We start from the raw sequence: 27,037 nt of genomic DNA, 5'->3' as shown, positions 1-27,037 counted from the left end.
TCCAGTCACTGCCAGAGGAAGGACACCCTGAGCTGGAGCAGTTGTCATGTTGTATAGATAATGCCTCGCAGGGAGTAAAAAAAACAAAACAAAAAAACAAAACAAAAGACAAAACAACAACAACAACAACAACAACAAAAACATGGACTGGAGCCCTCTTGAGGCATTGGAAGGAACTCAAATCAACTTCTGAGGCTGCCTAGGAGAAGACCTGGGGGAAGGGAAGCGCTGAGCGTGGAGAACCAATGACTTGTATACCTCCAATACTTTCTTTTAAAAGTACATGTATTTACAGAAAATATTTATGGAAGTTTGTCAGTTACTACATCATAATCTTAAATTTGATGTAATATAAAACAGTGCTACAAATTAATATCTACATGAGAGAAAGTATTTGCTTCTGCCACGCGTGTTATTTTGTGAAATATAATTTATCATCACTAGACTTCTCTTGAATCTGAGAAGACTAGCATTACACATAAGATTCTTAAACACGGTGTATATCCATGCCAGAGTAGGAACATGGATGCCTTTGGGTACCAGAGCATGAAAATCAGATAGAATAGGGTGAACTTGCCTGCCTGTTATCAGTGAAGATTTAATGCACTCAAGCTTCTGATTACGTTGTCAGGAAGCAATGTCTAAACTAGCTTCTGGATATGATCCCTATTAATGTTGTTACTGCTTCAGGACAATCAGTACCAGGAGGAAAGAGCGCCAATGCTCTCTACTTCTATTATAAATGTGCCGTGTTCATCACACCAAGCTAAAACAGTGGTTTCAGCTCACGGACCTAGCAATCAATTCTCTGACCCATCTCTGGCTTCAGATTTCCTGATCATTACTATAAACTTGTTGTGTATTATAAAAATAATTTATTTCCAGTGTGGGCTTAGAAAAGTCAAGATTAAAAACCACATCTTGGGCTGGTGAGATGGCTCAGTGGATAAAGATACCTACTGCCAGACCTGATGACCAGAGTTCAATCCCAGAGACTCATACAGAAGAAGAGGAGAACAGACTCCCAAGGGCCATCTTCTGATGCGTGTGCACATATAGATAAACAGACAAACATATGCACACACAGACACACACAGACACACACAGACACAGTCACAGATGCACAGACACACAGACACAGACACACACAGACACACAGACACAGACACACAGATACACACAGACACACACAGACACTCTCTCTCTCTCTCTCTCTCTCTCTCTCTCTCTCTCTCACACACACACACACACACACACACACACACACACACACAATAAGCCTAAACCATACATCTGTTAAATATACTACTATCATAAAAAAAGAGTTTGACTGTTGTATTGGTTATTTTTCTTTTGCTGTGATAAAATCCCCTGGCAAAAGCATCTTAAGGAAAAAAGGGTTTATTTTGGTTTACAGTCTCAGAGGGACAAAGTCTATCATAGTGGGGAAGGTCAACATTAAGGGAAGGCATGGAGTCAGGGGCAGGAAGCTGGCGGTCTGAACTAACCAAGGGAACAGAAAGGGGGGGAAGAGAAGAGGGAGGGAGAGCCGAAAGCTGGGCCAGGCAGTAACCCCCAAAGCCCACACTCAAGGACACACTCCCTACAGCGAGGCCCCACATTGGAAACCCTCCACAGCGTACCCAAACAATGCCATCAACTGGGACCAACTGTTCAAATAACGAGACATGGGGGACATGTCTCGTTCAAACCAGCACAGATATGCTGTCTATACTCCCTTCATCATACTGTGACATTTTTACTTGATGGGAGGAAAAGTTCATCTCGCTGTTGAAAGCATCAGGAAGCATGTGTCTGCAGCTCTGTAGAACAAGCTGTCAGAGTCACTTTCTATTTTGTGGCACTTTGTTTTTCTAAAAACACGAATATTCCAAGTATAGATTTTTATTAGTTATTACTTTCCCACTTTGTTTTCATCTCATTGAGTTCACAGGAAGGCAGAATTCCCAATGGCCGCCTTCTCTAGGGTGACTATCTTAGGTGATGATGAATTTCCCCCCATGGAGGACTTTGGTCCAGCCTTAGCTCACTCACAGGTCCTGAAGTTGACTTCAGGTTAGCTTGCCTTATGCAGAAGACTTCAAGCCTGACTTTGAGACATTAATATGCACACTGTGTCTGTGGCAATGAGGGTATTCTTTCAGCTTGGTTGATTCTTTCTAACCCAGAACTGATTTAGCTGTATCTAAATTGCAGGGCTTCTTCCTACTAATGCTAGGGCTTCATCCTTGAGGGCGACTGCGCACTGACCTTGAGGGAAGCTCATTTGCTTGTGTGAGTGTGTTTTTTATTAGTGCATTCATCGGGCCACACCCCCCTCGATCATTTTTTTTTGTTTCTTCTTCAAGAAATTAGGATGATTTCTTTTCAAAATTTGCATGATTCATTTTCAAATGTCCATCAAAAGCAAAGAAGTTACTGCTTAGGGGTCCCGAGCAGGCAAGATTTAGCTCAATTTGCATCTTTATAGTAACCAGAACCACATTCTAGGTAAGTTCAGGCTGATAGGTTTAGTCAGACCATGCTGCTAGAGGGGATGGCAGATGCCACATAGACAGGGGAGAGGAGACAGTGTCTCAGAGGCAAGGCTATATTCTAAGCCAATCAGGTGGCCACGGTCTCTCTTATTTCTGTGGCTGCACAGTGTATGCAAGCTTTTATTCAACTCGGATTTTGGAGACCAAACGTGGGCTGTCAGGCTTGTGTGACAGTTGCTTTGTACCACTGAGTCACTCTTCACCTCATTCTTTTGAGACAAGGACACCTCAGTGAACCTGAACCTGACCATTCTGGCAAGACTGCTGACTGCTGAGCCCCAGGGATCTACCCAAGTCCGCCCTTCCTGGTGTTGGGCTTACAGGCGTGCTGCTAAGCTTGGCTTGTTGGTTGGTGTCGAGCACCTGAACATAGGTACCTTTGCTTGTGGAGTAAGTACCTGCCAAGCCATCTCTATAGCCACAATAATCAAAGCTGTCATTTTATTTATGTTGCCATGTCCCCAGACAAGCATGTCATTTATAAAGAGCACAGATAAGAGCCCAGATGTCCAAGCAGGGATGTAGTGGTTCCCAGAGGATGAAAAAGATCACTAACTTGACAGTGAGCTGGTAAGGAGGTGGTATTGCATTTTCCATTTCTTAGTGTTTGTTAATTTTAAATCGTGGTTAAAAGGACTTATTCTGATCTTGTGTGCATTTCTCTGTGTGGGCACATGTGTGTGAGCCAGGTGCCCACAGAAATTAGAAGAGGGCGCTGGACCCCTGGAGCTGGAGTTGCAGGTGATTGTAAGCTGCTGGGAAGCAAACTTAGGTCTCTGGCAAGAGCAGCAAACATTCAGAACCGATGAGCCATCTGTCCAGTCCCTACATCAGTTCTCCTCATTCTTAGATAAATACAGGAGAATGAGGAGCACTCAAGGAGTTAGGAGCGCAGAAAAAGAGAACGTAAACACATCATTAAAAAAAGGAAGTGTCTCTTTTTTTCAAACCTACAATAAGTTTATCCTACAATAAATCCAAGAACTATGCCACAATTTGAGGACATCTATTGTGGAGTCATTCACTTATGCTTCCAAACCAGCCATCCCCCCCCTCAACGCTCCCCCCTCAACGCTCCTCCCCAACGCTCCCCCCCTCAATGCTCCCCCCTCAACGCTCCCCCTCAACGCTCCCCCCTCAACACTCCTCCCCAACACTCCTCCCCTCAATGCTCCCCCCTTAACATTCCCCCCACCCCCATCTTGTCTAGAGGTACTTTTGCTGCTTAGATCCTGCGAGTCCTTGGCCACTTTAAGACAAGACAGGATAAAGAAACACAAGGCAGGATGAAAGCAAGAACGAGGAAGAGTGTGCTCCCCAAGTGGCATTTTCTCAGAATTGCTGAAATTATTGGGCATTTAAAAATAAATATAATTTTCTAGACTTCAAGGGGAATCTTTCACGACTGTGCGTGGTGACAGACCAGTCTTCAGAGTTTTGGACACACTCCAGTGCACTGGCTTGCGGCCCCCTCGCCCCATCTCCGGCAGTTAGACATTGCGGCCTCTTTAGCTAGGCTCGTTTCGCATTATTAGTTTGTGTGTGTGTGTGTGTGTGTGTGTGTTTAAATAGACATTTAAGAACTTGTTCTGCACTGTCACAGGATGTAATCTGATATACTAAGAGAATGTAAAATTTAAGGAAGTTGGAGTTGACTTTAAGTTCTTGTTCCTTTTGGTTAAATAGAGCATCTTAAGGAATATATCACATTTACATGAGTCTCTTTCAATGTTAATTACTATGTGCTCTCTGGCATGAAGGTTACATACATGCATGTGGGGCCACAGGTCAGCATTCAGTATTGTTCTTTAGGGTCATCATCTGCCTTCCAAGACAGAGTTTCTCAGTGACCTCAGTGTCTAAGTAGGCTAGACCACCTGGCCATAGAGACACAGTTTTTGGTTGGTTTGAAGACAGAATGAGCTGACCCGTGTCATAAATCAGTAAGGAGAGAGGGTGTCTGCTCACGAAGTGCCGTCTCATGTCTCTAAATGATTTTGCCACTCTCGGGACTCTTCTGAACTTTGTAACAGTTGTATCACTCAGAGCATACCCTCTGCTTGCCTCCTTTCTGTCCCCAAGGATACCACCTATATGTTGTTCATTTCTCAAGAGCTGTTATAGTTTGAGTTACAGATTCTGCAGCCTAAGTTGAACCAAAAGGCAGCCTTCATAGCTTGAACTTTTCGGATGAACTAAAACTCAACCCATTTCTTATATCGCCGACTAGCTAGTGATTAAGACTCATCACACATTCAATGTTGAGAGTGAAGGAGACAGCCAATGGGCTGGGAACAATGGTAGGGATTCAGGGGTGATGTAATAAACAGAGAGGGTAGGCTCCCCACTGCCTGTGGGCAAATCCAGCCTTTAGTGTTGATATTAACTCAGCCCTCAGGATGGAGATGAAGTATCATCTTCCACAATAGTCAGCCTTGTGTCACAATGAAATAAGTGAAAATCCGGACACAAACAGCTGTTTAGCATTCCTAGATTAAACAGTGCTGCCCCTTTCCCAGATATCTTGCTGAAACTTGTCAGTATTTCAGTACAAGTTCTCCGTGGCTGCACACTTGGAGGCCCGAGAGCTAGCAACAGTCTAACAAACCCTGTTCCTTTGAACAGGATGATGACAGTCTCTCTACGTATGTCTGGCTAGTCTGTAATTCTAGTTTGTAATTCACTATATATCAAAGTTATCCTCAAACCCAGGATCCTCCTCCAGTTTTCTGAACACTCAAATGACAGGCATGTGTCACCACGCTCAGGGACACGAGCTAGGATTGGGGCTGCTGTCTGATGCCACGAACTCTCTTCACTGTTAAAAGGAAGCCAAGTCCTACAAAGGACCCAAGGAGTTTAGATGGCGTCTAAAATGCCTGAGGTTTTAATAGTGAAGGAATAAGTGACTAGTTGGTGACATACAGAGGGGACCTCCTTTCCTGCCCTGCCTGTTGTAGCTTCTTAAATCTGTGATCTTATTTTACATAACCTTTAAGTGGCCAACCTTGTAGAATAGATGAATAGAGGGAATCATTTTCTGTGATGGCTGGCATCTTAAGAATTTGCTTAGCGTCCTCCTGTGCCCTGCATGAATTATTTCATTTCTTCTCCACCATTGCTCCCATGAGGCCCCCTTTCTACACCTGATCCCCGGTCTTGTAGGGTGGGACAATTTTAACATTCTGGAAATAAATCTTAGGCCCAATTGCAACATACACTCATACATACATACATATATATATATGTATATATATATACACATACACATACACACACATACACACATACACACAAGCACAGTCAGACAGACACATAGATAGGTACCTACATACATACACAACATACATACGAACATACACAATATACATACATACATATATACACACACAAACATATATACATACATATATACACACACACACACACACCAACAACTGCTTTGTCTCCCTGTTCTTTTTTCTTTCTTAGATACTGGTTGTATTAAACTTTTCTTACTGCTCTGACCAAATTACTTGACAGAAGCGACTTAAGCAAAGAAGAGCCTCCATTGGCTTATAGTTTGAGGAGAGACAGTCTATCATGGAGGAGCGTAAGGAGGCTACCTGCATCTTGCACAAGTGGCCAGGAGGTGGAGCAGACAGGAAGTGAGACCATAAAACCTCTAGGCCTGCTCCATGACCTACTTCCTCTAGGCCTGCTCCCCTAAAAGCATCACAGTAGCTGGACTAGGCATCAAACCCGTGGACCCCGTGGACCTATGGAAGATGCTTTCCATTCCCACCACAGCGCAGGCTGAGAGTGAACCAGCCAAGCCTGTGAGTGTGTGCCCCCAGCTCCAGAGTGGAGCCTAGGTTTTCCTTTGCAAAGAGAGTTCCACTGTTTCTCAGAGCACCTGCCTAGTTTTTGCCCCAAGTAGTTTCTCAAGAGAACTCTCCTGAAGCACAAGGGGGGAACTCACATAATCTAGAGTTTTCCATCAGGTTCTCCTTACAAGGCTAACAGGACATGATTAAAATTCACATGCTTCTTCTTTCTGCTCTGGATAGCTCCCAACAAGTCTGGAAGTTTATGATTAATATAGAAGGCTGGTCCCAGCATATAAATATCACTTTCCCAAACCCATGGTGATTTCTCATTGGCTCCTTTCTATATGACACAAAAGTTTATGCCTTCTAGTGTTTCCTAAGCTATGTGACCTATGACCCTTGCAACCAGCTGTTGCCAGGTGGGTTGGCATGTCTGGGTTTCCTAAAGGTACCTCGGCTCTGTGGGACGGTGTGGTTTGTTTAGGGCTTGCCTCCCAGATGTGCTTCCAGCCAGGTCCTATAACAGAGAGTATCCTTCTAGGTCCTACAGACACACTGCAGGTGACCTGGGGCTGGCTGACCCCCTCCCTTCTCTGGTGTGTGTGTGTGTGTGTGTGTGTGTGTGTGTTTTACAGTGTGTGAGTATGGAAATCTGAGGGCAATCTTGAGTGTCAGTCCCTGCTTTTCACCTTGTATGAGATTGGGTCTCCTGTTTCCACAGCATATATACATTAGGCTAGTTGGCCAGTGAGCTTCTGTCCAGTGAAGCTGCTGTTTCTGGCTTTCATCACCCCAAAAGAGTGCTGGAATGTATGCTACCACCACATTCAGGACACTCATTTCTTTTTGTGAGTTTGGAGGATTTGGTTCTCACACACCAAGGGTATCTAAGACAGGTGCTGGGGGCCTATTAAGCCTTATGATTCATGATGTGCTAGGTCTCACCTGAATTCATGCTAAAGTGTGGTTTATTATCAGATATGCTGTGATCTTCACACATGCGATTATGTGCATGTGTACACACACACACACACACACACACACACACACACACGCACACACGCACACACAATTGGTCCATTTTAAGTTTTTTTCGTTGTTATTACTTTACTCAATAAGTTTGAAATCATCATTGCCAAAGTGAATGCAGCCAGAAAAGAGTTGCGATCATGGGGCCTGTATTCAGCAGCCTGAAGACAAGGCCGTGGGGTGCGGTCTCTTACCACTAAGGAGAGGCCTGTTTTGTCGGTATGAGGCGGGCAGCGGGCCGATGCCCTCCATCCTGTGGCTCATGACCCTTGCAAGATGGCCCGTGTGGTGCAGGCTTCCCACAATGATGCTATGGAGGTACACAGGCTCGATGAAGTGACAGAGGAGAGCGCCTTGTAGTCCCAGCACATTCCAGCTAGAAGGAAAAGCAAGGGTGAAGTCAGTGGGATTCCTGAGCCTGCTGGCATGCAGTGTCGGAAGCCGCGCCTGCAGGGGATGCAGTGCTGGGAGCTGAGCCTGCTGGGGATGCAGTGCTGGGAGCTGAGCCTGCTGGGGATGCAGTGCTGGGAGATGCACCTGCTGGGGATGCAGTGCTGGGAGCTGAGCCTGTAGGGATGCAGTGTTGGGAGCCGAGCCTGCTGGGGATGCAGTGCTGGGAGCTGCGCCTGCTGGGGATGCAGTGCTGGGAGCTGTGCCTGCTGGGGATGCAGTGCTGGGAGCCGAGCCTGCTGGGGATGCAGTGCTGGGAGCCGAGCCTGCTGGGGATGCAGTGCTGGGAGCCGAGCCTGCTGGGGATGCAGTGCTGGGAGCTGTGCCTGCTGGGGATGCAGTGCTGGGAGCTGTGCCTGCTGGGGATGCAGAGTTGGGAGCTGTGCCTGCTGGGGATGCAGTGCTGGGAGCTGCGCCTGCTGGGGATGCAGTGCTGGGAGCTGCGCCTGCTGGGGATGCAGTGCTGGGAGCTGAGCCTGTAGGGATGCAGTGTTGGGAGCCGAGCCTGCTGGGGATGCAGTGCTGGGAGCTGCGCCTGCTGGGGATGCAGTGCTGGGAGCTGTGCCTGCTGGGGATGCAGTGCTGGGAGCCGAGCCTGCTGGGGGTGCAGTGCTGGGAGCTGAGCCTGCTGGGGATGCAGTGCTGGGAGCTGTGCCTGCTGGGGGTGCAGTGCTGGGAGCTGAGCCTGCTGGGGATGCAGTGCTGGGAGCTGTGCCTGCTGGGGATGCAGAGTTGGGAGCTGTGCCTGCTGGGGATGCAGTGCTGGGAGCTGCGCCTGCTGGGGATGCAGTGCTGGGAGCTGCGCCTGCAGGGATGCAGCGCTGGGAGCTGAGCCTGCTGGGGGATGCAGTGCTGGGAGCTGTGCCTGCTGGGGATGCAGTGCTGTGAGCTGCGCCTTCTGGGATGCAGTGCCGGGAGCTGCGCCTGCTGGGGATGCAGTGCTGGGAGCTGAGTCTGCTGGGGATGCAGCGCTGGGAGCTGCGCCTGCTGGGGATGTAGCGCTGGCAGCTCCTAGGCCACTGGGGAGCTGGATGCTATCATCCTCTCCTTCAGCTGTTTGCCCTTTCAGCCTGGAAGTAATGGCCTGGGAACTTCTCAGATGCAAGCCATCAGGGTGGCCACTGATGGTTCTGCTGGACGCTAAGGACCTAGGAGTGAGCTCTGATAGTGTCTTGTGTGTTCATTAAGCTCGACTTTCTTTTCTGGAAAACTGAGTTCTTAGACAGAAAGTACTATTCTCCCAGAGACTTAAAATCAGACTCTTAAAAAAATGATTCTGAAGGCTTTTTCCCCTTCCTTATATTCCATTGGGAAAGGTCCAGAAACTGAATTTGCTGGTTTGCATTTGGAGAAAAGTGCCATCTCCCATCCCCTTGTCCTCAGTACTCAGAGTGACCTACCATATTGAAATTAAAGGGCATTAATAAATGACCTTGTTTTGGTCTGGGAATGGTTTTTTGCAGTTAAAAAAAACCTATATCAGAGATGATTGACAAGGGCTTTTTCTTTGAAATAAATATAGCCCTGGGTGAATGTTCTTACTTCTTCAAGCAGAGAAAGTACTGTGATAATTTTTTATTTTTTGCCCTCCGACCTAAAATTCAAGGTAGCCTGTTCTGTGTATCTACTACCTAATGTGGTTTCCACCCTACTGTGTCTTGAATGCAACCACCACTGGAGGCAGGCATTATGTAGCTAATTTCTTACATCATTGTTCTTTTTCATTAATTAACATTTCTCCACTGTTGGAGCAATTATTGTGGGGCCTCTGTGCTGTACATATCTTTTGATGATTAATAAGGAGTCATTATATCTCTCTTCCCGAAGCAGTCAATTAACACAGAATTCTTTCCATTAATTACCGAATGCATCTCTACCTGGAGAGCAATCTGCTCTGAGAACCGGTGACACCGACTGCTCTAAAAAGTTCTCTTTAAATTTTATTCCGAAAACACAAGCAATTTAGCTGGCGATATTAATCTGCCTCAGAAGCATCGTGGTGAATGAGAAACATCTTTTAATCTCATGCAAGAAAAGGCAGCCATCTGGCTGGCAAGGATTTGAGGGAGCTGCTCTCCCAGTGTCTCTCTGTAAATGCAGGTCATTAAAGTAATGTGTTCATCTACATAAAACTCAAATGGAATATAAAAGGTAATATTTATATACAAACAATTTAGTCCCACGATTTAAGCAGTCATTGGTTTTATGAAACATTTACTTTAGGCTATCAGATTTGCATAACTTCATTTAAATATATTGTGGTCAGTTTCTAGAAGTCACACTAGTCTTCTCAGCAAAGAAAAGCCTGTCTTCAGATACATGCACTTGATCCAAGTGTAAATATCAGAATGGGATGGAGAAAGGGCATGTCTGGACGAAGCACACGCCCTCATTCCTGATGTCTTTTGGTTGTAATGTTCCTGCTTCATGCTGAATTTTCACTACAATGACACACTCACCATGGGTCCTCTAATGACTCTTCACTGAGGAGTGACAGAATGTCTACAAAGCTCAGGGGAAGAGTCTACTGAAAGCTGAACTCGTCCTGGGAGGAACAGTGTTGGTGGTTTTGAGTTGTACTTGAGGAATTTAGTTCATTTTCTTCTCTTTTGACATTGTATTACTTATTTATTTTATTAATTTTTTAAATACAATATCATGTTTTTCCCTCTCTCTCAACTCCTCCTAGGTTCTCTCTCTATCTACCCAACCCCATGTTCTTTCCATGCGCGCACGCACACACACACACACACACACACACACACACACACATACCCCAGAAAACTAAAATCAAAATAAAAAGATAAATGAGATAAAAACCAAGAGGCCAAGAAGAGGTGTAACAAGACGAATCAGTGGGTGTCATCAGTGCCTACTGCCAAACCTGAAGACCTGAGTTTAATCCCTGGAACCCAAATGTTAGAAAGAAAGTTTTTCTCTGATTTCTGTATATACAGTATGGCATGTGAAATCCCCCAATTAAATAAAAAATGTAGTATTTTTTTTTAAAGGTGAGAATGCCAAGAATGGTTGCATATTCCTGTAGACACAGTACTTGAGAAATGGAGGCAGGAGAATTGTGAGTTGGAAGCCAGCAGAGGCAAGACTCTGCCTGATACAAAAAATTGGCTCCCTATGACAAACAAATAAATAGGCAAACAGAATTCAACAGAATTGCAACCATGTAGTGTTTTAGACATTCTTTTCAAAATTTGAGAAGATGAAAAGGTATGCCAAGGAAAGCTTTGCTCCAAAGGCTGCTCAGAAGGAAGGACTTTGGGTTATAGAAGGCAAGAGTGGAGCTCATGTTCTTCAGACGGAGGATAAAATGTAGAACATTCCTATCCATTAAAAGCAGAATAATACACAAATCTCCTTTGATAACAGTGCATCTTCTTCAAATAAGCTAAACCTCAGACCAAAAACCTGTGAATTCCCTAGATGGGATATAGCAATTCTTGAGACCATCAAAGTATTGGCTTTGAACAAAACTTGTGGAACACATTTGAGTGGTTCTGATTCCACTGGATTGTCGAAAGACAAATAACTTCTATATTTGGTTCCTCCTAATAACCTTTACAATAAAAAGAAAAATCAACCTCCTCTTTGCCTGACTATAGGAGTTTAAACGAATTCAGCTAACACGATCAATAAAACCAAATGTCTCTCTGAATATGAACTGGAGAATCCTCAGCATTCAGGATTGAGTGGAAAAATACCTTTCCTTTTGTTCAAATAGCTGATATGCCTGTAATGTTGACAGAGACAGAAATCCTATGCCTAGTTTTCAATATAGATAATCCCTAAATAAATATATATTTTTGTCTGTTTGTCAATCACAGAAATACCACAGGTAAGTGGAGGAGAGATCTGAGAAAAGGCGGCCTTTCTTTAGGCAAGGGCTATCATCTCCTTGCTGAATTTGAACTGTGACCTCCAAGTTTGGGAGAAAATGATGAGCCTTGTGCACGAGGCCTTTCCCACAGGGTGTAACTTGAAGTTTAGACAAAGAACAGCCATTGATGATGTGAATTTCGGGTATTTTCCTAATGTGCCTCTTATTTATAACATCTTGATGTGGTCCTGGAAAAAAGATATAACTGTAGGATTGTAAATGTGCACCATGAGGTCGTTCCAGAGATTCCCATTTCTACTTTCTTCTGTGAGTCTGTTTTCTGAAGAAAACACCACACCAATTAGAAAGTTTTCTCATGTTCTGTCTGAAGCCAGTGAGGGTCACACTGGAGGAACCAAAAAGTCACGATCTGTAGGTGACACTCAGCGACTGTGGTGGAACCGTGGTCTTCAATTTAGCCTGTATGCAGGCGGGACAAACCCAGCGCTTTGAGAACATTCTGGTTCATGTTCTGGTTTGCTCTTTGTTGTCGTGATTAGAAAACATGAGCAAATGCAACTTGGGGAGGAAAGCATTTGTTTCATCTTAACCCCAAGTTACTATATCTCTGAAGGAAGCCAGGGTAGGGACTCCAGGCAGGAACCTGGAGACAGGAACCCGGAGACAGGAACCCGGAGACAGGAGCTGAAGCAGAGGGCGTGGCGGAGTGCAGCTTACTGGCTTGCTTCTCATGACTGGCTCAGCTACTTTTCTTACAGCACCCAGGGCCACCTGTCCAGGAACTGTACTACTACCTACAGTAGGGTGGACACTCTCACATCAATCATTAATCAAGAAAACTCCCCACAGACACGCCTCTAGACCAGTCTGATGCAGATAATTCTTTAACTGAGGTTCCCTTTCCCCAGGTGACTCCGATTTGTTAAGTAGTGTTGCTGGAAATCCTGAAGAGTGGCAAGTTCCCGTTCTGTACCCCGCTTCTCCCTTGCCCTGGCGGCAGCCTTGCTGCCTCTGGCTCCAGGCTAGGTCCAGCAGCGACCCATTACGGCCTTCCCAGCTCTGGTTTGCTTGTCTCAGTGCCGCCTGTATCTTCCCTCTCAGCCGTAAACCCCCTGAGGTCGGTGGTCCCACAATGCAGTAACCCAGTAAAATCAAAACTCTAGAAGCTTATAATTAATCAGTCAGATTTATATATCAATAAATTCTCAATTCACAAGATGTTCATACAATAAATTCAGGGCCACTTGGTAATGATACAAGCTGCCCACGTACATTAGACAAGTTATCCCAATTATTCTATCCCTGTATGATATTCTATCTACCTGTGGCCATTTAAAGCTATCCCGAATCTGAATCATCCCGTTAGTCCTCCATCTTTCTTCCTTCTCTTCTCCCGTGTTGTGCTCCCTGTCTCTGAAACTCTTAGCTCCTCCTCCCTTTTCCCTGTCCAACCACAGGCTTCTTGTTGTATTGATATTTAAAGTGATTGGACAGGGAACGTTTTGCTACAAAGAAGTCATAAACTAACCAGCACAGTGCCCAAATATATTTTTATCTGATTGGTTGGGGTGAGTCTGGGCAAATCTGTTTTTGTTTATTTATTTGTGTTTTTTTGTTTTGTTGTTTTTGGCCATATTATTCCAAAGTCATTCGGTACTAAAGTTTTAGCATCTGAGTAGTTAATGAAAATTTTAGAGTAAAAAAACTCAGATAAAATATAAATCCAGCCTCTGGACATTTGGGCCATCCTGAACCGCCTTTTTGCTGCTTTGAGCACTAGGCCTGCTCAGCGTTCCTTTAAGTGTGGCCCTGAGTGACACAGGCAAGGCTGGGCACGTGACGGAAGCACATCCTCTCGGGTCCCTTGCCAGACCTGCCAAGTCAGGACCTCTGGGGAGAGCTCTATCAAGCAGTTGTGTTTTAACAGGTCTTCCAGGTGATTGCATTGCTGCTAAAGTTTGAAGCCTGCCTGTCTCCATTGGAACATGACCACAGTTATACTGTCTGCTTTCCAATCAACTGAGAGACCACAGAAAATCAATTTTACATCCATCTGGGGGTTACTACTTGTTTCCTCCATGTATTTCCTGTGTGTCACACCACCTTCCCCCCACTTCTATGAGAACCAGATAATAAGAGAGAACCGGAACCACCTGGCCAATCCATTCCTAGTTGATTAACCACGTTCCACCTTTTTAAAAAATAGGTAAAGAAGAGTGATCACCCTTTGACTCGATAACAAGACTTGTGAGCGCTCAGCCCATGGCTCTGCTTTAAAAAAGTCCCAGGGTGTATGAGTTAGGACAGTCTTTTTTTAAAAGATCCATTTATTTATTTATTTTGTTTGTTTTTCAAGGCAGGGTTTCTCTGTGTAGCCTTAGCTGTCCTGGAACTCAGGCTGTAGACCAGGCTGGCCTTGAACTCAGAAATCTGCCTGCCTCTGCCTCCCAAGTGCTGGGACTAAAGGCATGCACCACCACCGCCCGGCGGGTCAGGATAGTCTTTACGGATTTGTCATAAATATAAAGCAAACTAAAGAAGACAAAGAAGACTGGAAGCATGCTACCATTTAGTATGGATCTGATTTAATAAATCTCTGCACATTCACAGAACGCAAAGCTATCCTAATCACACTGCGTGCCTTACGGCCTGTCCCTGGCAAGGGCTGCGCTCAAGCTCCTTCCCTGCTCTCTCGCCTTGTCTCTGTACATTGCATCCAACCGGCTGCCTGCACAGTGCCTCTCCCCCACATTCATTAGGATACCTAGGACTGTTTCAGACTATGCTGGGTCACTCTCTTGTTTTCTTTCCATAACCATGATATTCTTACTCACTGATCTAGATAGCCATGTTTGTTTTGTAGAAGTGGATTCTTAGCCCTCTACTGTTTCCACACCTCTGAGTAGAGTCTGGGAGGCCGGCAGCCACCTGTGTGTGTCTCTGGGGTACTAATCCAGCCATTCTGGCCACCTCAGTGGGCGTCTGCACTAGTGACAGGGCTGGCAGATGGCACATGGCCTTTGATTTGCTGCGATTGCTTCTGTGTTTGATAAGCATCATCCACCTGACGACTCTGCTTTCATAATGAGACACTGAACAAGACTTTCTTAAGAGCTGTTTAGAAATCACCGGAGCTCCCAGTGAAATAAATAATGGTGGAAAGCTTTTGAGGTGAGCAGAGTTGTGAGTGGTGTGAGTCTCAGCCTTTGAGGTGAGCAGAGGTGTGAGTGGTGTGAGTCTCAGCCTTTGAGGTGAGCAGAGGTGTGAGTGGTGTGAGTCTCAGCCTTTGAGATGAGCAGAGGTGTGAGTGGTGTGAGTCTCAGCCTTTGAGGTGAGCAGAGTTGTGAGTGGTGTGAGTCTCAGCCTTTGAGGTGAGCAGAGGTGTGAGTGGTGTGAGTCTCAGCCTTTGAGGTGAACAGAGTTGTGAGTGGTGTGAGTCTCAGCCTTTGAGGTGAGCAGAGTTGTGAGTGGTGTGAGTCTCAGCCTTTGAGGTGAGCAGAGTTGTGAGTGGTGTGAGTCTCAGCCTTTGAGGTGAGCAGAGTTGTGAGTGGTGTGAGTCTCAGCCTTTGAGGTGAGCAGAGGTGTGAGTGGTGTGAGTCTCAGCCTTTGAGGTGAGCAGAGTTGTGAGTGGTGTGAGTCTCAGCCTTTGAGGTGAGCAGAGCTGTGAGTGGTGTGAGTCTCAGCCTTTGAGGTGAACAGAGCTGTGAGTGGTGTGAGTCTCAGCCTTTGAGGTGAGCAGAGTTGTGAGTGATGTCGGTCTCAGCCTTTGAGGTGAGCAGAGTTGTGAGTGGTGTGAGTCTCAGCCTTTGAGGTGAGCAGAGTTGTGAGTGGTGTGAGTCTCAGCCTTTGAGGTGAGCAGAGTTGTGAGTGATGTCAGTCTCAGCCTTTGAGGTGAGCAGAAGTGTGAGTGGTGTGAGTCTCAGCCTTTGAGGTGAGCAGAGTTGTGAGTGGTGTGAGTCTCAGCCTTTGAGGTGAGCAGAATTGTGAGTGGTGTGAGTCTCAGCCTTTGAGGTGAGCAGAATTGTGAGTGGTGTGAGTCTCAGCCTTTGAGGTGAGCAGAGTTGTGAGTGGTGTTAGTCTCAGCCTTTGAGGTGAGCAGAGTTGTGAGTGGTGTGAGTCTCAGCCTTTGAGGTGAGCAGAATTGTGAGTGGTGTGAGTCTCAGCCTTTGAGGTGATCAGAGTTGTGAGTGGTGTGAGTCTCAGCCTTTGAGGTGATCAGAGTTGTGAGTGGTGTGAGTCTCAGCCTTTGAGGTGATCAGAGTTGTGAGTGGTGTGAGTTTCAGCTTTTGAGGTGGGCAGAGTTGTGAGTGGTGTGAGTCTCAGCCTTTGAGGTGATCAGAGTTGTGAGTGGTGTGAGTCTCAGCCTTTGAGGTGGGCAGAGTTGTGAGTGGTGTGAGTCTCAGCCTTTGAGGTGGGCAGAGTTGTGAGTGGTGTGAGTCTCAGCCTTTGAGGTGGGCAGAGTTGTGAGTGGTGTGAGTCTCAGCCTTTGAGGTGAGCAGAGTTGTGAGTGGTGTGAGTCTCAGCCTTTGAGGTGAGCAGAGTTGTGAGTGATGTCAGTCTCAGCCTTTGAGGTGAGCAGAAGTGTGAGTGGTGTGAATCTCAGCCTTTGAGGTGAGCAGAGTTGTGAGTGGTGTGAGTCTCAGCCTTTGAGGTGAGCAGAATTGTGAGTGGTGTGAGTCTCAGCCTTTGAGGTGAGCAGAGTTGTGAGTGGTGTTAGTCTCAGCCTTTGAGGTGAGCAGAGTTGTGAGTGGTGTGAGTCTCAGCCTTTGAGGTGAGCAGAGTTGTGAGTGGTGTGAGTCTCAGCCTTTGAGGTGAGCAGAGTTGTGAGTGGTGTGAGTCTCAGCCTTTGAGGTGATCAGAGTTGTGAGTGGTGTGAGTCTCAGCCTTTGAGGTGGGCAGAGTTGTGAGTGGTGTGAGTCTCAGCCTTTGAGGTGAGCAGAGTTGTGAGTGGTGTGAGTCTCAGCCTTTGAGGTGATCAGATTTGTGAGTGGTGTGAGTTTCAGCCTTTGAGGTGGGCAGAGTTGTGAGTGGTGTGAGTCTCAGCCTTTGAGGTGGGCAGAGTTGTGAGTGGTGTGAGTCTCAGCCTTTGAGGTGATCAGAGTTGTGAGTGGTGTGAGTCTTAGCCTTTGAGGTGAGCAGAGTTGTGAGTGATGTTAGTCTCAGCCTTCTGGGAGATTGATGCAGGACCACCATGAGCTCAAGGCCAACTGGACTACCTGGGAAGTTTCAGGGCTACCCTAGGCTACATGGGGAAACCCTGTCTCAAAAGGAGGTGGGAGGGGCTAGGAGTGTGACTCAGTGATAGAGTACTTATTTTGTATGCATGGAGCCCTAGATTGAATCTCCAGGACTACACCCCACCCCCCACCAAAAAAATGAGATGAGAAAATGGTACATCATCCTCTTTTTCTTTGGAATTCTATGGAATCTGTAATGTGCTATAGGTGAGGAGTCTGCCAACAAATTAAGAAGGAAGGAAGTCAGGACTTTCCCCAGGGTCCTAGGTGCAGAGAAGAAGGAAGAGTGGCTTTGAGGGGCTGGGGGACAGGCCTTTGCTTGGAGGTCAGCATGCTGGTCACAGTCAGAATCTAAGCTGGACAGTCAGCTGGCTGGCGGCTTCTCCAGAAAGCAGCTAGCCTCCTCCTCCCCTTCCTCCTCCTCCTCTTCCTTCTCCTCCCCTTCCTCCTCCTTGTCTTCTCCCTCCTCCTCCTCTTCCTCCTCCTCTCCTTCCTCCTCTTCCCCTTCCTCCTCCTCCCCTTCCTCCTCCTCCTCTTCTTCCTCCTCCCCTTCCTCCTCCTCCCCTTCCTCCTCCTCCTCTTCCTCCTCCTCCCCTTCCTCCTCCTCCCCTTTCTCCTCCTGCTCCTCTTCCTCTTTTTCTAAGGAGAAAGTTTTAATTCCTTTATATAAAGAGACGTTGTGATCAATAATCAGGTCCAGGTACTTAAAATCAGAAGCCACATCTAAGGGGACATTAGTTCCAGAAGATTTAGATTTGTATATGCTATTCAGCTTCTGCTCTGGTTTCCCCATTCTTTAAGGAGCCTGTGGCTTTTTCCTGTGAGAGTGGCTGCTCAGAGTGCGAAAACAAACCGTATAGACAGGGATGTGGCCGTGGCTACAGCTCCCGTCACCTGTTCCTCTATGCATGGGCCATTGTTGATTGGTGATGTGCTACTTGGCTTTAATTTTGTGGTCAATTTTCATGGAGGAGGTGAAGTAACCCACTTTCTGCAGATCCACTCAGTAGTTAAGGGTGCTGTTAGAGATGTGATTTTAGGAACATCGTTTACTGTAATTTTTATCTGGCTTCATGATTTTCCAGAGTTAAGCTACATGAGTAATTTTTCTCGTGACTTCCATAGCACACGGCTGCTTCAATATGGCCCTGAACAGCAGATTCTGGAGATCAGAGGTCTGAAATCAGGCTGTCACTCTGCCTCCCCAGAGCCTCTTTCCGAGGTCTGAAAGGCTCTGGGGAGGATCCACCCTCAAAATTGCAGCTGCTGGTGACAGTTATTGATGCTCTTGGTGGTGTTTACCACTCCAAGCACCTCCTGCCACGTGCACTTTCGTGTACCTGTCCCCATTCTCTCTCTGCCTCTCCTTTACAAGGACACCTGTGGTTGCATCTAGGCGCTATCTGAGGTACAGTACATTCCTCCATTACTCTGCCCAACTTAATTCTTCCCTGTCAAGTTGGAGTCATAGTTCTGGAATGGCGCACATCTTTAGAGGTGTCTATTTGACTGCCTACATCCCAGGGGATTTCATCTTGTCCTTTGCCCTTTATTTGGAAAAGCCAGTGTTTATCCTCTAGTGCAGATCCTACATAGGAAAGCTGAGATCTAGAACGAAGTGCTTGCACTGAGGCTCACTCTAGCAACAACCTGGAAACACAGCAGGCAGGTGTCCAGCAACAGGGACGGAAGCAGCCGACAGCGTAACTACTAGCAGTAAGACACTCACACTAACGTGCTGGTTGCTTTAACAAAAAGCCATGGTTGCAGTTTTGGGCAACAGTTTCTAAGTCAATTTTAACACATTACAAAAATGTCTTAGCTGTAGGAAAAAAATGTGAGTTAAAAAAAGATTGACAGGAATATAGCAATAGTGACAATAGGGATACTAGCTGACATTTCTTTATATTTTCCTAATATTTCTTTATGGTATTTCTCTTTTCTTGAGACAGACTCTCGCTCCATAGTCCTGGTTGGCCTTGAACACCATATATAGTTTAGGATTTTCTCAAACTTATGGTAATCCTCCTGTCTCATATTGTAGAGAAATGAGGATACAAAGCTTATGTATATGCCTTGCTTTCTTGATAGAGTCATCCTATTTACATGGAAAATTTTACAAGTTATTATTGCTATCATTGTTATCAACATCCTCATCCTTATAATCATCATAATCATCATCATCATCATCATCATCATCATCATCATCATTATTTCAACACTGGGAATAGGGCCCAAAGCCTATCATGCAAGTACTGTATCACTGAGCTGTAATCCTAGTACTTGATTCCATGGGATAGGGTCTCCCTATATAGCTCAGGATGGCCTTGATCTTGAGATCATCTTGGCCCGGCCTTCCAGGTGCTTCTATTTACAGGGACACTTAGGCCAGACATTTAGATCAGTTTTCTGTGAAATTCTGTCATTCACAAGGGAGGTAATTCTTCCTACACAGGGCTTGTGAATTAGCCTTTATGGCTAAGACATCGTTTAGCTCCAGGGTTTTAGCTTAATTTCCTTTTACTTTTATTTCTTTATTTTTTATGTGTATATGTCTACATCTTTCTCTCTCTCTCTCTCTCTCTCTCTCTCTCTCTCTCTCTCTCTCTGTGTGTGTGTGTGTGTGTGTGCAGATGCTTCATGTACATACATGTGAAGAAAAGTATAGTGGTAATGTCCTGTTATAAAAGAGAAATCCACTCATTGGATACTTCCTAGAGGAGAATTAAGATCTCATAAAAATATCATGATATGGGTCATCAAGGGGATTGGTTGCTGCTCCAGGGAGGTCTCATCCCTTGATAAGGAATTGCACCCATCAGGGTGTAGTTCACTAGGAGAGCTATTACTGTCTGTCTACCTTGGGGACTAGCTATCCCTCCACAGAAGGAAGGGAGGGAAGAGTGCTAGGAAGGATGGAGTTCTAGTGAGAGCCCCAATTTCTAGACAGAAGGAAGAATACTTTTGAACATTAGCTGGTAAGTAACTAAAGGAAAAGTTTTTCTATGCAGCGCTATTTTACAGCTCACAACAAGGCAACAGAAATCCCAAGCTTTCTGAATCATTTTCTTGTTTTCCCGTAAAACTGATCTTACCACTGGCACTGTAAGATGAAATCAATTTTTACTCATAAAATTTTGTACCCAGAAGAACAGCTGTTGTTACTTAGCAATACCATCATGTAGGTGCCATTGATCACAAACAGAGAAGCCCATGTAATATTTTGATCTGCACGTGGGAAATGAAATAGCTGTGCTAATTGTTTGGATCCTTGGATATGTCAGGCTCCAGTTCATTTTGTTTCAGTATCTCAGGGAATTTGCAAAGAGAACCACAGATTGGCCTAGTTGATGTGCTTCCTCCACCTTAATTAAAAACACCATTTTATTGATTTCTTTTCATCTTAACATGTGAAATAAGGGATGAGAAAAAGTCATCTAGACTCATTTTTTATAGTGCTCAAACAGAACTGCGTTTACTAAGAGAGGCAGTTCTATGTGACTAAATTTCCAGCACTGGGCTCCAAGCATCATGGGAGATAAGATTTATTTTCTTGAAAAGAAGAATCAGGAGGTGCATTTGATACTAAGTACCTCCCTGAAACCTATGGGCAGCACAAATAAGATATGGTGTGAAGATTACAGACTTTAAAAAATATTAGTTTGCAGGTGCTGGGGATATGGCTCTGTTGGTAAAAGTGCTTGTGATGCAAGCCCGGGGACCTGGGTTCAGTTTCCCAGCACTCAGAAAAAACCTGCCTACAGCGCACATGTTTGTGGCACATGTTTGAGCCCTAGTGCCATGGAGGCAGTGACAGGCAGACTTCAGTCATTATTTAGCTAATAAAGATTCACCAACCATTGACCCCATGCACACCACTGGATACCATGAGAGAGTCACTGTGACTCAACACAGTGCAGTTGGTGAGTCAGAACTGGGGCTCTTCTCTTTGGCTTGAATCTCTGAATGATGTTTCAGTTATCTTCTTACTATGAGTCTCAACATTCATATCATATCACTATCATATTCATATCACTAACTCATGAGTTGATTCCTGAAGGTAGTGTAGTCATGTAGCCAGTCATGTGACCCTCTGGATCATGGCCACAATGACTCCATCATGTAGCAAACTGGGTGCACTACTTTCCCTAGGGTTAGGCAGTGTTTGCTGAAAGCAGCGGAGTGCCCCATAAGGCAAGGATGGGGAATATGTAAGCATTTCTTTCCCAGAGCCTAGTTTTGTTTATGCCTTATGCATAGTTACCTCTACTGCTATAACACTAGGTAGCACTCTGAATCCAGGTTTGTGTCAATTCTGCAGTAGACTTAGGCCTACATAGAGTAGGAATTTGATAAGTGGGTATTCCCTGACTTAGGTGACCACACTCCATAGCAAACCTAACAGATCCGGATATTTTACCCCACAGGACGAATTTGAATGAATCACATTTGGGCATTGGTGCTATCCCTTTGTGGACACCTCCCAAGAAAAGTCACAATACATCAGCAACAAGGAGAAACACAAGGTAGTGTCTGCCAGCCATAGCTAGTGTTCCCACCCACTGCAAACCCCTTTCAACTTAGCAAGGCATTCTGAGGACTTGCTAAAAGGGGATCTGAAGCTGTATGGTCTTGAGTAATGCCTCAGTTTCTCATTGATTAACATTTCCCACTGTCCCTCCCGACTGTCTCTGTTTTTCCATCAACTCGGTAACTTGTACATGTAGGTGGTGATTGTGACACTGAGTGTATTGTGTCGATAAAGACATGGTGGGATGGCTCACTGGGTAAAATGCTTGCTGTTAAGACACAAGGACCTGAACCCACATAAAACAACAGCAACAAAGAGACAGGTGTGCCTGTAATACCAGCACTGGGGGATAGCTGCGACAGGAGGATCCCTGGCTAGTCAGTTTAGCTGAGTCAAGGAATTCAAGGAGGCTTATCTTAAACAACAACAACAACAACAACAAAGTGGAGAAGTGATTGAGGATCTGCATTTGCACTTGCAAACACATGTGTACACACATACACACACACACACACACACACACACCACATGAACAAAAAAGAGGTGAGTGGAGGGGTCCCTGTTCACTGGAGCTTAGAGTTTGGAGGGAAGGGGAAGGATAAATTCTAAGAAAGAATGAAGATTCCTACAATCAGACAATAGATGCACAGGCACCCTCACATGTATTACTTCTAGACTCTGTCTGCACTCGTTGGTCTTACTAACCTGGTAGCAGGTAGCTTCTTCCCCTCAGAGACAGCACAGAGCGTGCTCCTGAAGCTTATGCCAGTTCTCATGGTGGAAGCAGTACGTCTTGACTACGTTGAGTTGCCAGCCCGAGGTCACTGCACAGAGCGGGCAGGAGGCTCATTGGTTTGGTCAACAGTTCATGACTTTGTAAAAATGTTATCGTGTTCCTCTGTGTAGACATTGTAGCAGGTGTAAATAATTCCAAATGTACACAAATTGGCCAGATAGGTCTGAAGTGGCAAATTTGGAGTGTTTATTGCTTTTAGTATGATTTAGCTGAAGTCTGTGTGTTTTTTGTTTTTAATAATGACTATTTAAGATCTGATTTTCAAAACTGCTTGAAAATTTAATAATGATCTCTTGAGGGTCTAGCTGGTTTCAATGTGGTGTGACACTGGGTGCGGTACAGCCTGTGTTGTGAGCTCTACACATAGCCCAGTGTGTTGTCAAGGATATTTTATAGACTATGGCTCCTGTGCCTCTGTGTACTCCACAGCCTCACCCCCCAGGGCATTGAGCGTTGCTAATCCACCCAGTGAGAAGCTTTCATCTATACGTGTGTGTGAAGGCCCTCTGTTTTGAACATTATTTAAGCCCTAGGTTGAAATTTTCTTTTCCTACAGGCTAGAAAACAGATGAACACACACATTAGCAGCAGCCTCTTTGTGAAGCCTTTGTACAAATAATGCACGCCGCAGATGCTTACGGCCTCGGACCGTCAGCATAACATATGTTCCTGCTCTAAAGTGGCAAACGAGCCTCTGTTCCGAGATAGCTCCTGTGTGCCGGTTCGCACCCGCATTTTCTGCTCAGGGGCTGCCTGTGGTGGGTACAGGACTTCCATGCCAAAAGAAGTGTTTCTATGCCAGTTGCTTTAGCCTGATCCAGACAGAACTGTTTAGAGAGGGCGTATTATTTCTGTCACTGTTATGGTCATCACTGCCCTGTCCTCATCATCATTACCAATAAGCACCGTTAATCAAGAGCCACCGTGTGCATCTCACTGTGACAGACACCATGCAAATCAAGTGGTGTCAGCGATGGCATGAAGGTCAGGCTCAGACACAAGCAGCAGCATCGGGCACTGCAGCCCCCGCCGTCTCAGGGCAGGAGACAGGCTGGCTGATGGGATGGGCTATGAGGAGGGTAAGGCTGCAGCTTTCCCGGCATTCCCTGCAGGGCACGGAAGGATGGCATGCTGGGTGGGGAGAAGATGAAGCTGACCACTCAACGTGAGCCTCTGAAGCTCACCAAGTGAGAAGTGTGTGTGGAGCAGTAAAGAGATGGATGGATGAAAGAAGAGGGCGAAAAGGATGGAGGAGTGGAGGGAAGAGAAAGAGAGAGACAGAAAGATACTGAGAGAAAGGGAGAGAGGCAGACAAACAGCAAGGGACACAGAGAGTGAGTGAGACATAGAGAGAGGAGGAAGTGGGGGCGAGAAAGATGAGACAGAGACAGAGACAGAGAGACAGAAAGAGAGACAAAGACAGAGAGACAGAGAGAGACAGAGAGACACACATACAGATAGAGACAGACATACATACAGAGAGACAGACACACACACACAGAGGATTAGAGAGACAAAGAGGGCTAGTTAGAAAGATACAGGAAGATATAGAAATAGATGGACAAGAGACAGAGGCAGCAAGAAAGACAGAAGAAGAGGAGAGAGGAGAAAGGAGAGAGGAGAGAGGAGAGAGGGAGAGGAAGAGGAGAGAGGAGATGGACAACAGAGAAAGCAAGGGAGGCAGAAGAGGAAATGAAGCTCATATGGAGCTGGGAGGTGGGCATGGGGGGCAAGGGCGTGATGGCGTCTCTAAGCCCTGGCATCCCCCACACTCCTCCGTCCTGGCCTATTTCCACCTACCATCACCACATCTGGCAAGGAGGGGATGAGTGGGTGGGAGCCGATGCCAGGGTGGTGCCAGGAGATTGATTTCTGGGTGAATTCAGGGAGTGGTCTCTCCACAGCCAGCTGTAACAGAGACATTATGCTTCCCCCCCCCGCCCCCGCGTTTTCCTTCTTTAAAAATTGGGGTCTGGGTGTGCGAATCACACTGGGAAGGGGAAACAGACATCGTGGGTGCATGGGGAGAGAGAGGGTGGAGGGAGAGAATACTGGGAGAGATAACTGGCATCAAGGGCATCTCGGGATAATCTAGAAACACAGGGCAATGGAAATTCCCAGCAATCTAGGAGGGTGACCCTAGCAATGGGGGATGGGAGCCCAAGCCAGCCATCTCCTGTAACCAGGCCAGACTTCCTGATACTGGGACACTAACCCAGCCATAAAACCTTTCACCTGCAATTTGTCCTGCCTACAAGATTTGCTGTGGTAAAGGTGGTACAGAAATTGTGGGAGCAGTCAGCCAATGGCTGGTCCAGCTTGAGACCCATGGCATGAGAGGGAGCCCACCCCTGATACTGCCTGGATTGGAGGGTCAGGAGTCAGAGGCTGGACAGTCCAGTGACTCACGATGGAACCAAACATGAATGGCAAAACCAAACCAAAACAACATCAGCAGCAAAACAAAAACAGCAACAGCAACAGCAACAACAACAACAACAGAAAAGAAATGATAGGCATCTAGCAAAGAGGATTGCCATCAGAGAGCCTTCACCCAGCAACTGATGGAAACAGAAGCAGACCATAGTCAACATTGGGCACAGCTTCGGAAATCGTGCAGAAGGGGGAGGAAGGATCATAGAAGCCAGAGGTCAAGGACACACAAGAACAACCGTAGAATCAGCTAACCTGGGCTCTCAGACACCAAGCTGCCAACCAGGGATCCTGCATGAGACTGACTTAGGCCTTCTGCACATTTATTACAATTGTGTTGCTTGATGTTCTTGTGGGACTCCTAACAGTGGGAGCAGGAGCTGTCTCTGACTCTGTTGTCTGCCTTTGGGGCACTTTCCTTCTACTGGGTTGCCTCTTGGAGCCTTAATAGAAGAGGAGGTGCCTAGTCTTACTGCAACTTGATATGACAGCCATTGCTGCTTGATATCCATCCTGGGCGGCTCTTCTTTGAAGGGAGATGGAGGAGGATTGGATGGAGGGAAAACTGTAGTCAGGAAGTAAAGTAAACAAAACAAAACAAAGCAAAACAAAGGCCAGGTGTGGTGTTTGCCCCCAGGGGTCACTGCAAATTCAATGGCAGTTTGGGCTTTGTAGTAAGTTCTGGCTCAGCTTGAGGTGAGGCTCTGCTTCAAAAAAAAAAAAAACAAAACAAAAAAACAAAAAAAACCCAACCCCCCCCCCAAGAGAAAGCTGACTGTGAGGGTTTAGTCCTTTAACCCCAGCACCCAGGAAGCCAAGGAAGGTGAGTCTTTGAAGTCAAGAACAGCTTGGTATCTACTCAGTGAGTTTCAGGACTGCTAGTGTTTTACTCTGAGACTCAAAAACAACAACCAAACAAACAAACCTAAAAAAATCAGACCAAACCAAACTGAAAATCCCAAACCATGACAATGACCACCACCACCACCACCATTATCACCACCATCACTATTACCACCCCCCCCCACCACTACCAATGCAGCATTGACAAAAAATACCAAGAGAAAACAGTAAACAGTCTGCAATTGATTATCCCTGGAGTACCAGGGAGCTGATGTAATATGGACTGTATTTTTTCCAAAGGAGATTTTATTAAAAAGATAAAGTCATATCTTTTGAGCATTACCATCGATAGATTGCCAGCAACCAATATAAGGTAGGTTTTGTAGTCCCTGTTTAATTTACTGTCTATGGATGTTTAAGATCTCTGAGACAAGACTTCATTTCTGTAGCATTAATTTGCTTCATTTTTCTGGGGAGCCATAGAATTAACTTAGAAAACTACTATTGTCTGGGGGGTATCAAGAGAATTTTTGTTAAAGTGAAAAGTCTCCTTTTTTCCCTCTATTACTCCAAGAATAGATGAAAATATTGCAAAGAGGAATGCATTTTCTTTTCAAAGATGAGCTGTTTGAAGACTCTCTAGGCTGTTCCCTCTGATACAGAAATCACTGCTTTGATTTATGGTCATTGAGACCTCTCTTTGTTCTACCAGGCCAAGGGCAATCAAAGCCAGGGCCTAAGTGGCACTGTTTTTTCCATGGTTACTTGGTAATTTCCCATGAGAATTTGGAATCGCTGTTGACAGAGGCTCCTGCTTTCCCTGCTGTAGCCCCAGAATCCTCAGAGTGGTACTGAAGAGGAGGTCTGCGAGGCATCCTCTACACACTTGCGAACTGGGATGCTGCCTTCTGAGGGTCGAGGTGACACTGTCTACTCCATTGTCTCATGTCTAATGTCCCCACCTTGAAATGCAGGCAGAATGTAACCTTCTCACCCCGGGCTTCGTGCTCCCTTCAGTAGAACGAATGCCCTCTCTCCAGCATATACAGCTTCTCTTGGCTCAGTTGGCTCGCTTATCTTTGTTGACCACATGAGATCTCTATCCCCAGTCTTCCTAGGTACTGGGAACACAACCTGTGCTTCCTGGGGCTTTGATTTACTGGGGGAAATCTCTTAGGGTTGTGGAGGACAGCCTGTCTTATACTCTCTAGATCCTGTTATTGGTGGCCGGAAGCTGAGGATGTTGTAAGACGCTTCCTGTTTTCCTTGGGCCCCGGCCTTTACTTGCCCTCCAGCCTCCCCAGACCACTCCATGCATGTCTTTCAGGATTCCTATTTCTGAACTAGCTACAGCTGCAAACACATTCGTATAGGAAATGTAGGGTTTGTTGAAATTTTGGGGTGTGTGCTTGCTTAGAGGTCGCTAGGAGGGTCAGTCTCTCTACCGCCACACAGACCTAGGTTATAAACGACAGCTCAGCCCGTTTATCATGGT

The 27,037-nt window shown here is 45.9% G+C and overlaps 1 protein-coding gene across 1 annotated transcript in view; it reads right to left on the bottom strand.

Moving 5' to 3' along the window:
• The window catches only part of Adarb2 (adenosine deaminase RNA specific B2 (inactive)), a 277,649-nt gene that overhangs the window by 14,413 nt on the left and 236,199 nt on the right, over positions 1-27,037 (bottom strand). Inside the window, exon 8 of the mRNA XM_052156649.1 lies at positions 7,591-7,772. Within this exon, the coding sequence (XP_052012609.1) occupies positions 7,591-7,772 (182 nt within the window). The remainder of the gene's footprint in view (positions 1-7,590; positions 7,773-27,037) is intronic.

Source organism: Apodemus sylvaticus, chromosome 14 (assembly GCF_947179515.1).
Source record: "Apodemus sylvaticus chromosome 14, mApoSyl1.1, whole genome shotgun sequence".
NCBI classification, from domain to species: Eukaryota; Metazoa; Chordata; class Mammalia; order Rodentia; family Muridae; genus Apodemus; species Apodemus sylvaticus.
The sequence above is the reverse complement of the archived record's forward strand: the minus strand, read 5'-3'. Positions and strand labels throughout refer to the sequence as shown.